The sequence below is a fragment of the Gallinula chloropus genome (assembly GCF_964237585.1).
Source record: "Gallinula chloropus genome assembly, chromosome: 8".
Taxonomy (NCBI): Eukaryota; Metazoa; Chordata; class Aves; order Gruiformes; family Rallidae; genus Gallinula; species Gallinula chloropus.
The window spans coordinates 18,300,577-18,314,603 of record NC_140093.1 but is presented as its reverse complement, the minus strand read 5'-3'; the positions used below and the strand labels follow the sequence as shown (position 1 = coordinate 18,314,603).

Genomic DNA, 14,027 nt, shown 5'->3' with positions numbered 1-14,027 from the left:
AACATCCAGTGGCTCTCGGCTCCCACATCACCCTCAGCTCCGAAAGCACCCTTGGGTGAGTGTGTTGGCAGCAATCAGCCTCCTGTTGTACCCCCAGCCAAGGGAAAATGGTCAATGCCAACTCCAGAGACACAAGCACCCAGATTGCTACAAGTGTTTGATCCTTGGGGGACAATAGAGAGCTTCTGATCCTGGTGCTTGCGCATCACTCGATGGCATATTAAGTGCCCTAGTTACTCAGGAAAGAGGAAAATCTGCAGGGATTTCTGTGGGTAGAAAGTAGTCTATGAAGATATCAGTCCTTTTTTAAAAAAAAAAATTGTAAAAAATAAACCCCAAAGATTAATTAGAGTGCTGCACCAGGCAGCTGTCGGCGACGAAGTGCAGCCAGCACGGGCTGCAGCCCTGCGACGAAGCGCTGCCGTCAGCGGAGTGGAGGAAATGCCTGATGTAATTGGTTAATCAAAGAGAATTAAGTAATTGCAGATTAAACTATTTCTACATGTCCTTATCATTAGCGATTTCTGTAACCCGGAGTCCTAACTCACACTGGAGAGCTGCTCTCCGGAAAACCCATCAGTTCAAAAGTTGACTGATGCACTTAAATAGCTGCGACACCAAAGCATCGCTCGGCTGCTTTAAAACCCTCCATCTCCTAAAAAATTCTCACAGCGACTGGTAACTGTACCCCAAAACCATACCAAGACAGGGGAGGCTGTTACACTATCATATTGTAGCATCTTCTGTTAGAAAGCAGCCTCCTAGCTCCAAACCAAAGGGTCCTAAAGTTCCCTTTAAACATTACCCAGTGGAGCGACCTCTTGGCACGCACACAAATGGAGGTACAGTGAGCTTTGTGTGTCACTTAGCTACTCTCTCCAAAGCTCACGTAGTAGCTGGCATCTCACTGTCCTCTTAAGACATGCTCAGAGCACCTTAGGGAATTTGGAGCTAGAAATTCAACTTCTGGTCACTTTAAACCACCGAGGGACGGACTTGAGTCCAGAAACAAGGTAAAATATATTAAGCTCCCCTTGCTTTAAACATCAGGACATGGCTATATAGTCTTTGAATGGGCAGGTGGGACTCATAACCCTCCTGCTGCCCTGTGCACCGCAGGGGGCTCTGCACCATGTTCCAGCTCAGCAGCAATGTTGTGCTGCCACCGATCCAAAAATAAACTTCAAACGGGCGAGAGAGGCAGGCGAGGAAAGTAGGTCAGCCCCCCAAACGTCTGATGGCGTGGCAGCCGTCAGATCTCCCTGCAAACACCAGCCTGCGGGCCAGAAGATGTGATTTTTGCCCTTTCTAAACCTGACCTGACTTCTCTCCAGAGGAAATAGAGCAAATACAGCATGTTTGAGCGTAGTATTTGTACGTGCAGCAGTGAAAAGCATGCTGGCAGGTAGGAAGCCTTGGTGTGACACCTATCTCAGCACAGGGAAAGACTTCTTTATGGTAAATTTGGATACGTGAACAGCAGCATGCAAAGATTCAGGTTGGACCTGTACTGGCATGTCAAAATGCAACGGGCAGACAGCAAGAGACTACGCTGCCTGTCAAGATGTTTTGCAGAGCTGCAAGAACTCCTGAGTGCTCATGTTCATGGCACCAGGGCATAAAATCTGCCATCATCCCAAGCATCTTTTATCTGATGTTGGGGATCACAACTCTCTCTGCTAGCACCAGGAAGTGCTGCTTTAATTCCATCCTCAGTAAACCTGCTAGAGTTTGCAGATATTACACCCACAGTGAGGTATCAAAGAGTAGGACGATGCTCGTTTGGGTACCTTGAAGTCATAAGTGGCATCGGGATTTTCATCGCAGGCAATGACCTCTGGAGCCATCCAGTAAGGTGTCCCAATGAAGGTGTTTCTCCGGCCCACCGTCCTGTCCAGCTGAGCACTGACACCAAAATCCACTGTGGATCAGAGAGACAACACTGTAAGGTCAGAGAAACCCCGAGCAACTCTTCTGTTGACTGTAAACCACCAAATTCATTCAGACCAACTTCTCTGCATAGTCAGGAAAGAAAGCCAGGGCCACAGACATTCCTGTTTGATCTCCACTGGGATCAAAAGAGGTCAATCAAGGACAAATCCCATCATCTGACATCCAGGTTTTGTAAGAAACACTGAGCTTTTCCCTCCTTGCCAGGAGGCAATGAAATCGCAGCTCCTCATACTAATGAGAAACAGGGTTAGCAACATGAATAAGCAGCAGCCTTTGTTCTACGCTTTTCTCTTCAATTAAAGCCTGCCAAATATTGGTAGAAGCCTCATTTTTTTACCTAAATTCTTGCTGGAAATGGCAGAAGTGCAAAAAAGGCTTAAGGAACTAAGGGCCAAGGAGAAAGGCCCACAGGGAAATGACAAGCACTGCAAAATGAAGCAAAGACAGATGAAATCAAATCATTGACAGACTAGTCTGCTGTCCACTACATTCACTTCGTGCAACACAATGGTTGGATATTTGCCCTGGAGAAATTCCCCTTGGAGGGGACTCTTCACCAGAATAAAACAAAATGAAGCTGGTGGTGCCATTATTAAGCTGAGGGCTTATTGTGTTGTGTAGAGACATGGAAAAACAAGGCTTGCACCTCACTTTACCAGTGATCTTTTATCACTAGCATAAATTAACAAATGCAGAGAAGGCCTTAAAACATTGGTGCTGGGCAACTGAGGATATCAGAGCATCATCTCTGCTGATCTGCTGTCTTCCAGAGGATCTTCATGTGAGTGCAGAGACTCCTCTGGGGTGACTGACACTGCGTACGAAATTCAGTGTGGTCCTTGCAAATTAAGCTCTTGCCAAGACCTTGGCTTGGAAAAGAAATCTGGATGATGTGACATGACCCAAGTCATAGACAAGTCTGCTTTGCTGCTTCTCTCCAGCCAGCCCACCTGCACTTGCCAAGAGCTCTAAGCTGCTCTTACCTAGTTTCACTTCTGCGTTTTCCGTCAGCAGCACGTTCTGCCCCTTGATGTCTCGATGAATGACTTTGTGCTGGTGTAGATGACTCAAGCCCTAGAGAATTCAAGAGAAAGGTTAGAGGAACCCAAGTTCAAACCATGGGATTTTCTGACATTCCTCCTCAACCAATGTGCTCCAAGAAATGACTCACAGTTGGAGCTGAGGACCACTTTGCTTATCATGTGTTCAAAACACTGCCCTATGTCACACGCTGGGAGGACAGGTGAGATGCCCACCGACGGGCGATACCTGCCGCAGAGGGTGCTCTCTGTCACAGGAGAGCTGTCAGTGGGGATTAAAACCAACCTTTCAGTTGCTGCAGGAACCCCTATTAACCCAAATTCCTCCACAGCTCCAGACATACTTCCCCCCATGTGTTCTTTTGCCTGGGGGAGACATTTCCCTGGCAGGAATATGGAACTGTTTTATCTTCCTGTCTCTATTTCCATCATCCAGAAACAGAAAGAAACAATTCCCCTGTTCTATCAGCCCAATAAATGGGACTCCAATACACTGGAAAGCTTGTCTTATAAAAGCTACCATGCAAATACAAGCATCATAACTTGCACAGAGCCCTAAGTAGAGATATAGCTCCAATTAAAAGCCTGTCCAAAGGCTGAAGGTAAGCCAGCTTTTCTGCTGGGCTTTTTTATTAGCTCATTAATTTCTTTTCTTTTTTTATTTGCAACCCACATTTTGATTTCCTTCATTTATTATTTGAGTTTCTAAGTAACATCCACTACCTATTTTGCCATCTTAGGAGAAATATGGAGCACTTCAAACCCTAATCTTGCATTAGGTTTACATTTCACATTAAACATTCGTGTTTGGGGAAGGAAACAATTTCTGCCATCATTACTGGTACTTATTAGTTATTTTATGCTCGTTACCTAGGGGCAACACTGTGGAAGAGATTATATCTGGGTTTATATATTATATATCTGGGATAATATATATACATATATTTATATATTATAAAGGTGGGAGCCTTTCATTGCCTGAAACCCTTTGGAGGTTACCAGCCAATGGCCAAAATGCATGCAACAACAGGAGATGCCAGCCCTGGGACATGAGTCAGTGGCTGGGTTGTGACTTACTGGCAGGGAATATATTAAGAAGTAGGCTCACAGAGCTCATACATTTAAAATAAGCCTGTGTAACTGTGGTTTCCTGGCACTGAAAGCAGTGTCCGTAAAACAACTGATGAGCTACAGCACCAGAGTCTTCAGCACATCATGTTGGGGCAGATGGTGGTATTCAGGGTCAGCCTGGACACCAGCAGCAGGCTCAGCAGCAGTCAGACACCTTCCACAGCAGCCATTCTTCCTCATATTCTTTCATGGAATCACTTAGGTTAGAAAAGTCCCTTGAGATAAAGTCCAACTGTAAACCTAACCCTGCCAAGGCCACCGCTAAACCATGTCCCCAAACACCACATCTACACATCTTTTAAATACCTCCAGGGATGGGGACTCCTCCACTTCCCTGGGCAGCCTCTTCCAATGCCTGGCAACCCTTTCAGTGAAGAATTTTTCCTTACTATCTAATCTAAATTTGGGGCCACTTCCCTTTCTCCTATCACTTGAATGGCTCTTCTACAGCTGTCCTTCACATACCCAACATTTTTGTTTTCACAGAATCATCAAGGTTGGAAAAGACCCTCAAGATCATCCTGTCCAACCATCAGCCCTACACCACTGTAACCTCTAAACCATCTCCCAAAGCACCACATCCACCTGTTTTTTGAACGGCTCCAGAGACAGTGACACCACCACCTCCCTGGGCAGCCTGTTCCAATGCTTCACCACTCTTTTGGTGATAATATCCAATCTGGACCTCCCCTGGAGCAACCTGAACCCATTCCCTCTTGTCCTGTCAGTAGTTATTAGGGACAAGAGGCCAACACCCTCCTCTAACTAAACCCACCTTTCAGCTAGCTGTAGAAAGCGATAAAATGTCCCCTCAGCCTCCTCTTCTCCAGGCTGAACAGCCCCAGCTCCCTCAGCCTCTCCTCTTAAGACCCGTTCTCCAGACTCCAGATCATGTCATCTGACACGAGCTATGTAAAGCCCACATGAGCCTTGGCTGGAGCTGCCCTTTCCCAGCACGTGAAGCTCTGGCACAGCCCATTTTAAGACATTCCAGTCCAACATTTCTCTTGCAGGTATAAAAGCTGCAGCATCCTCATTAAAGCCAGAGACACGTGGCTTTAATAAAACGTTGGGTGCTTTTTAATCCTGGAGATTCTTTCCACAGACTTGATTTGCCCTCACCTTTCTGTTAATTGAAAATGTAATTCCAATGCAAACAAAATTCTGCCCTATTAATAAAAAAAGGAAATTACATTTTTTGTTGAAGGAAAAAGAGGGTTAAAAACCAGGGAAGTAACAGAGCTTAAGGGCATTAAGTAGAGCTCATTTATTATGTATCATACAAGCACATGAATTATTCATGCCTACAGGCACCAAAGAAGCTCCAGCCCATGGAAACCATGAAGCCTGTGGAGCCAAAGGCTTTCCATGTCCCTGGAGGACCGAGTAAGGTACTCCAACAACCCCTGACATTTAGCTTCCTAGAACCTACCCGTAATATCTCTCTGCAGATGTAGGCAATCCACTCCTCCTTCAGCGTGTTCCCCTTCGTGTTCTTGATGAGGTCGGTGACGGAACCCGCACCGCAGAACTCCATCACCAGCTGCCAGAGGAAGCAAAACAGTGATTACTGCAACGACACCGAAAGCATCCTCCGAGCTGCCCGACCCCAAGGTAGGACCCCAATGCTGGCAACACAGCTGTGGGGACACTGCAATGCTACTCAGAGTCACCGGGACAGAACCCTGAGCCTATCAGCTTGTAATCCATGTGGCTTTTTATTAACAAAATGAAACAGTAAGAGGCTGGAAGGTTTGAAAGGCTTGTTGCTCTCCAGAAGGTTGTTCGTTTCTAGAAGGTCAGATCCTTCTAGAAACGAACCTGTCCAGTGTTGAAAATCAACAAAGGAACATCTCACATCCCACCACTACACACCCCAATTCCTACTCATGATTAGTGTTTACCACCGTATCAGCAAGACAAGCAAAACTCAACCTCTTGAGTGTAAGTTCATCAGTTCTGAAAACTTGAAGGCAACACGACAGATGTTTAAAAGCTTCCTACAACCACAGAAGCCAGGTTTACTTTTCAATTTATTCCCCCCTCCATCCCCCCCTCCCCCGAGGTCTTTGGTTTTGGTCACTTTTTGAGTAGGAAACCTGCCTCGAGGGGAAGCTTGCCATGCAGCTCCAAGCTTTTAGGGAGAGAGCTGGTGTCCTGCTGCTCAGGTTGGTTCAAACGAGACCAAGTGCCACTGCTTGTACCGTTTCCAACGTTTCAAAATATCCAATACAGAAGCATAATAATCTAACCCAGGCCCAAACCTACTCTTGTCACTGAGCAACGGTGAAATAAACTTTATAAAAATAGCATAGGACGCGACTCTGCTTCCCAGGGACATGATGGATACATGCAGAATCCACAAGTGTGCTCCAGAAAGCAACCACAGCCCATGTGGGGAACAAGCCTCCTTCCAGAGCTGCAGAAGTGCTACTCTCAGAAGTAAAACCACGTTTTCCAATTTGATGGGCTTGCCACTAAAGGCTCTTCCCTTACAAGTCGTGCCTTGCCAGGTTTGTTATCACGTGGAGCTTGCACGGCATTTAATGTTCTCCAAGCAAGGGACATCATGTTATTAAAAGCATGGGCCAAGAGGAGAAAGAAACAGCAGAAGTGTTACTTCTAACCAAACTGCTCTGAGATTTAAAAGATTGTCATAAAGAAATGATCATAAAAATCCAGAGACAGCCCTGCTATAACCCTGAAGGTGAAATAAAACACTTGAGCAAACTTTGACCATGCTCCTATCTTCAGTTTTGATACCAAGTTTTTCTTCTCTTCCTCACAGACGAAAAATTCTTTGTACATCCCTGTTCAGTCAGGAAACTGGTTTACAAGAAATGAACGTGTGACTGGGCAAAGTCTGCCCTGTGCCAGGGCAAGGCAGGCTGCTGCAGCGCTCACCGCTCTCCCAGCCCAGCAGGAGACTGGTAATCCAGTCGGGTCACTGGGACACGGCAGAAGTCATGGGTTACTCATTACTCCCCAGATGGGGAATAATGGAACAACTGGTTTCAAAGTCACTTTTCCTCTTCCCCCTTTTTTTGGTGGACTGACACGTGTAAGTGTCTGCACGTGTCTGTGTCTGTGATCAAGCGAACATTTGGGATACCACGGCAGCAAGCGCGGAAAGGAAAACCCTGGAGATCTGAGCCAGACACAAACACTTTCCAACCCAAAAGGCTGACCCTCTCCAGGCTCCTTCCATGAAAACTCATCCATGGGCTCTCACCAGGGTTTGGAGCAGGAGAGAGAGGAAGGGCATGCTATGCTACGTATGGCAGTCACAACGCTTGAAAGAAGAGGGAATAAATCCCACTAAAAGTACACTTTGCATCCATCAGATCACCAGGTTATCTTTATGGAGCTGCCAGTTCATTCAGTCCTCTGCCCTGTCCTCAAAATTCCACAGAATAAAGACTGATTTTGCACTAGGAGGTAAAAAAATACCTGCTGGCATATCCTGGATCTGTGACTGTAAAATCTCCTGAAAATTAAAGAAAAAAAGACCCAAAGAACCCAACATAGAAAGCAAAAGACAAATTTCCATGGGGAGCCTTTCCAACTTGGCTTTTCAGACCTGCACAGTCCCGTAACATCCACAGGAAATTATCCAGGACCAGCAGATCCCTGGCAGTACCAGCAAGCTCCAGGTCCAGTTGGACAAGAGCCATGGGGGCTCCTCAGCGCACACGTGCTGCTACCAGTAAGGCACTTCCCAAAAGCTCTGCCACGAGTTCTCCAAGAAAACAGGCTGTGGAAAGATGATGAGACTGCTCAAGTATCCCTGTCTGCAACAGACACCCAATGTGGAGAAACATCATTTCCAGGAGGAAACCTGGCAGCAGGCTGCCATGGCATGCAGCAGCACCGTGATACCCTCTGATGCTCAGATGGAAGGATGCTATGGTCATCTCAACTGCAGCTCACACAGTGTAGTGTCCTGCTGGGGGGTGGAGCCCAACACACTGCAGCAGGTACAGGAAAATGAGCAGGTCTTCTCAGAGGACCTGAGAACTTGTTCATCCAGCCAGGGGATGGATGGCCATGGGATATGAGAGTACACTGCCAACAGTATGGGCAGGTAAGCACCAGAGGTGGAGAAAAACAAGGTAGATAATGACATAATATCCATGTACCAACATCCTATGGGTATATTTTGATTGGAAACCAACAAACAGTCTTCCAGGAGAAAAGCAGCTCCTGCTGACTTTAGGATAAAGAGCATTATGCATACAAAAGGCTTCAAACAGCACTTACACGAACATATCTCCTTCCAATTCCACATCTCCAGGAGAGTGCTTTGCCCTGCACACACTTGCGTCACTGCCAATCTTGTTAAGGGATGAAGTCATGAAGGGGTGAGACAATAAACTCAAAATGCAGATTGAATTTTTATTAACCGTAATTAAAATTATCATCAAACGGGCTAAAGGTAAGATCATCTTCTGAAATTTAATTTGCAAGGCCATTTATTGAGGAAGTATTTTTAAATACAGTTCATTTAGCATTTACTTTGCTCTTCATATCAGAGTGACAGCAAACTTCATAAGCACGGCAAACTCAGAGGCAGGAGCTGTAAATTTCCATGCCCTGCTCTCCCACAAATTCCTTGTTCAAAGAGCCTCTGCAGCTTTCAAATCAACCACTGCTTCCCCCCAGTTTGGGAATGGCCAGGAAGCCCACTGCTCCCATCACTGCTGCACATCGCCTGGAAAGGCTCAAACCTGAGCAACCCCAGTCCAGCTGATGGTGAACCACTCTAGCTTGTCCCACCCCTGAAATCATCCAACTTCTTTATTCCACCAGCTAAATCCTTCTGTCTTCCTGATCCTCATCCCACAAACAATTAAAACCAGATCTTTTAAATTTGGGGTTGTTTTTTTTTAAATACAGAGATCAAGCACACAACATCCCCAGACTAAATGCTGCTGGAAATGCTTTTTGTGTGTGAACAGAACCTGGGTGCAACGCAGTCCTGTATGCACAGGCCAACCCAAGCCTCTCACCCCACCCCACAGGCTGGCTCCCTTGCAAAAAGGTACCTTCATCACATGCATTGTGGCACCTGCAGCCAGTGGCAGAGCATTAAAAAGCCCCAGAGACCTTCAGTAGGTGGATCAGCAGAAGAGTTGATGCCCATTTCAGAAACAACCATTGGATTGGTATTAAGCAGCAACCAGAATGTTCTACGGTAAGAGCACATCTCTGTAGCTGAAGCACCTCTGCTCTGGAGACAGGCTGAGAGGGTTGGGATGGTTCAGCCTGGAGAGGAGAAGGCTCCAGGGAGACCCCAGAGCCTCTTCCAGTCCCTAAAAGCTGGAGAGGGGCTGTGACAAGGGCAGGGAGGGACGTGAGAACATTTAAACTGAAAGATTAGATATAATGAAAAAACTCTTCCCTGTGCAGCTGGTGAGGCTCTGGCATGGGGTGCCCAGAGAAGCTGGGGCTGCACCTGGATCACTGGCAGCGTTCAGGGTTGGGTTGAATGGGGCTCTGGGCACCCTGGGCTAGTGGAGGGTGACCCTGCCCACAGCAGGGGGGGTACTGGCAGGGGTCTGAGGTCCCTTCCAACCCAAACCAGCCTGTACCTCTATGATGAGCACACTGCAAACACTCTGCTTGTGCACATATTCATGAGGAAAGAACTTGCCTGGCTGTGCCCTGCCTCCATCTCCCCTCACTCTGCAGCCAGCCAAGCCACCCATGCCTCTGAAGGAGCCAGCAGGCAGCTGCTGCCATAGGTCCCGGGCAGGGTGAAAGCTCTGGGCTTCAGGATGGCAGTGAAAAGAGCCAGGCTCACAGCCTTGTGGTGTTTACAGCACTGACATCGCTTTGAAGAGGAGTGGGAAGTAAACAGCGTTGGCTTATGTAGCCAGACAGCAGCAGAAAGCCTCTCTGCTAACCACGGGCTCTGAGGCTCTGAGCTGGAGGAACAGCCCTGCTCCCCCCACGGCTCCCCAGACTAGAGAGGATTACAGCTCACCCAAAACCTGTCCCCTTCTCAAATGCTTAATCCCTGTGATGCAAGGTATCAGCAACTGCCCCTAAACACCATTCAGTGCCCACAAGCAGAACAAAAGCGATCTTGCTCTGAACTGCACAGGTACAACCCAGTGCTTTGACAGCTCGTGCTCCATCTCCAAGAGAGCCTCGCTGTCCCCTTTTTTGCTCTCCAGATCCCCACTGTGACCCTGTTCACACCACCCCACAGCCGTTCAGCAGGTCCCTATGGTTTGACACAGTGAGAAAGCACATTGCAAGTACGCAGTGACAGTCCCGAGCATCGTACAGCTGCAGCCATCCCAACTTAGCCTCCGGTCCTACATCACCCCAATTCCTTTCTCCCCACACCTACCCCAAATTACCCATTGCAGAGGACGCCCTGGCAGCCACCCCACTGTGCTCTGCCACGAGCAGGTATTTGGCAACCTGCCTATTAGCAATTTTTTTCCTGACTTCGTGACAGATGCAGCTCTGGGCGCAGGCAGGGTTGCCATGGCAGCCATCCATCAGCAGCCAGCGCCGCTGGCCCTTGGGGACCACGTATGGTATGGTACAGGGCGGGCTCTGCCCTGGGTGGGCTCTGCTCTGGGCTGCCTCCAGCCACTGCGCTGCCTCCGCACTCTGCATGCCCCCTCCAGCCCAAACCTGGTACCCGTGCACGGTGGGGCTTCTCCATCAGTGGCTTCAGTGCAGCATGGGCAGCAAGGGCAGGTCAGAAACACACAGCTGAGTGGCCCTATGAACATACAGCGTGTGTTAACGCCACGGGAATGAAGCAGGGAGCTGCAGCTTCCAGCAGCTGTCGAGACAAGTGCTGTGCTGGGGACGGGGTCCTCTGGGATCTGGTTACCTCCACAGAATTGTAGGGGTTGGAAGGACCTCCAGAGATCATTGCACAGGTCGGCATCCAGACAGGGCTTGAATATCTCCAGAGAAGGAGACTCCACACCCCCTGGGCAGCCTGTCCCAGGGCTCTGTCACCCTCACCATGAAGAAGTTCTTCTGCATATTGGTGCGGAACTTCCTGTGCTCCCATTTGAGGCCATGGCCCCTTGTCCTATCTCCACAGACCACTGAAGAGTCTAGCCATTTCCCCGTGTCCCACACTTCAGATATTTATAAACAATTAACAAGATCCCCATCAAGTTCATGTGTCCACCACAAACCCCAAAACATCTCAAGACAACCTCCCTGGGTTACGTGCAGCCAGACGCACCACACCTTAGATCCGAGATGCACAAGGGGAATTCAAGGCATTAAACTCCAAGAAGCAGTGGTTAACTGATAAAATGGATCCCCACTGTCCCCTGGGTCACTCCCCCAGTTTCAGCAGCCGATCCCCTCTTTGCCCCCTTGTACAATCACCTTATCTCTGTTCAAGACACACAGAATCCCTCCCAAAGCACCCCCAAAAATCAACACTCATCCAACACAGGAATAACCCTACTTCCTAATTTTTTAGCTCTTCTATAAAATGCTCCCTGAGGACTGTCCCTATGACTTTTATTTAGTTTTTTCCCAACTTATCAGATTTGTAATGAATGTCTCCGGTGGCATCTGTTAAACTACACTCCACGCATCCCTCTAACTTGAGGAAAACTTGCCCGATTAATAAGCTTGTCTGTCGGGGCGAGCGGCTGCACGGAACGACCTGCTCATCACCACGGCAGAAGCGATGACAATACTTCATGTCAGGAGCCGGCTGCGCTTCCCAGAGATCTTAATCTCCACTGAAAGAGCTCCCTGTTTTGTATTTCCCTATCAGCCTCCTGAACGTCGATAAAAAGAATTACTTGGGCATTATCAGAAACCGTTTTATTTCAACAAAGAGCCAATGAAAAATAAACAAGCCTTTATCTGCTGCGGCAAGACTGATAGAGAGCGGGCAAGTCCTAATTCAATCAGATGGGGAAACAACAGCTATTTAACAGAGACACCAGCACACCTCTCCTCCAGGGCTGGGAAGCTCTCCTGAAAATGCAGCCCCAGCAGTGGGCACACACCCCTCACATCCCAGCACTCTCCGATGCAATGCAAGAAGCTTTTGTGATGTTGTTTTTTTAACTATCCCAGGGGAAAGGCCCCAAAATGGAGAGGAGAGGTAGCTGGCCTGGAAGGAAATCCAGATGAGCTAATCTGCCTCTCCCAGGGGGCAAGAGATGAACAGCATAGATGGCAATGAACATCAACCAACTCTTGCACAGCTGGGGGACCTGCTGGGGGAAAGCCCAGGCTCTCCTCCTGACACCACACCTACAGCATCCTCTGCCACTTCGCCATCACAAGGATGTGACGAAAGAGCCACTCTATCTGAGGACTTTTCTATTGAGCTTCTCTTTTTCAACATTTGAGCTTCTCTGGGTGGGCAAATCATTTAAAACCCATTATATTATAAGGACTGGTGTATGCAGAGAGCTCTTTGCACTGGAGGGAAGGAAAAAACCCCTCTCTTCCCTGGTCAGACCGTGCTGAGCCTGATCAGACCATGGCAGGACAAGAGGGGGATGGATTGAAGCTAAAGGAGGGAAGCTTTACATTAGGTATTAGGGGGAAGTTCTTTACAGAGAGAGTGGTGAGGTGCTGGAACGGGCTGCCCAGAGAGGTGGTGGATGCCCCATCCCTGGAGGTCTTCAAGGCCAGGTTGGATGGGGCCCTGGGCAGCCCTGTGTAGATCCAGGCCTGGAGGTTGGTGGCCTTGCCTGTGGCAGGGGGGTTGGAACTCTGTGATCCTTGGGGTCCCTTCCAACCCAGACCAGTCTATGATTCTATGATAAGCCCAGCACCAAGGGGCATAAAGGCACTGCACAGACCCTGGCTCAGCAGGGCTTCTCTTGCTATCGAAGGCTTTGGCACACAGTTGATGGGTATTTTTTTCCCCCCCTTAGGCACTCCAGCAGCACAAGGGGAAATGTTGTGGGTTGGTTTGCTATTTTACCTTTCTTTTTTAAAAAAAACAAACCCAGATTATAAACAGCTAAAGCCAAACAGAATTTCATGGGATGAAAAGGCATTTCTCAGCTTGACAGCTTTCTCCTCGCTGAATCCCAGGCCAGCTGCAATGAACATGGCTTTTTTACAAGTTCCCACCAAAAATAACCCCCTGTATAACCCCTTCCCCCCCAGAGTCCAAGCCCCCAAGTCTTCCCAATAATTCAGAATTTCAGAACATCTTGGGTAACAAAGCAGTGCAGAAGCCCACCAGCTCCACTGCTGTTCCAGGTGACAGGGAGGAATGTCCTCCACCCCCCTGGTTCCCACAGCCATGCTCTGGTACGGCAACACAGGGGCAAACAGCTGAAACTTGTATTAAAATAAATCCTAGATTAGATGGAAATTAAAGAAACAAGCATTCTGCTGCCCTCCAGCATCTCCACAGCCTCCCAGGTGAACTGTGGGTCACTAGGGAAATAACTGGCTTAAGTGATCTCATTCAGGCAGGGAAAACTGTTTCAAACCACACGTGGGCAAGTCAGAACTGGGATTTAGAAGACTGGGAGGAAATAAATGCTATTTAGAGCACAGAACAGCATCCAGCTCGTTACATGTAATGTAACTCAAAGGTAGCCTTCCCTCCAGCATCGCCCTAGCAGAAGCAAGGTCTCAAACAGATGATGTGGGCACTGCAGGCTGCTGCTCTGCATCCTCCCCTCACCACAGCCGAGCTCAACAGCCCAGGAACTTGAATTGATTTTTCCTCCCCCTTACAGCAGCATCCAGAGCCCCAAAACATAGTGCCTGCTGCCTGCCCCCCATAAGCTCCAGCTGCCAGTGAGGAGGTGGGCTCCAAACACCCCTGGAGATGGGTGGTGGATTTCAACCCGATCCTCTGAGGTCTGGGAATGCCCAATTAATAACCGAACAGCCGCTGACAGGAGGCAGGCAGGGCTTTCTGGAGAG

General features: G+C 48.4%; 1 protein-coding gene across 6 annotated transcripts in view; it reads right to left on the bottom strand.

Annotated features, from left to right (window-relative positions):
* TNIK (TRAF2 and NCK interacting kinase) overlaps window positions 1-14,027 on the bottom strand; it is a 158,441-nt gene that overhangs the window by 58,938 nt on the left and 85,476 nt on the right. For all 6 annotated transcript variants that reach the window (XM_084267688.1, XM_084267690.1, XM_084267693.1 and 3 more), the window contains exons 5-7: window positions 5,557-5,667; window positions 2,937-3,027; window positions 1,791-1,921 (exon numbers count right to left, since the gene is read on the bottom strand). In XM_084267688.1, coding sequence (XP_084123814.1) covers window positions 1,791-1,921; window positions 2,937-3,027; window positions 5,557-5,667 — 333 coding nt within the window. The remainder of the gene's footprint in view (window positions 1-1,790; window positions 1,922-2,936; window positions 3,028-5,556; window positions 5,668-14,027) is intronic.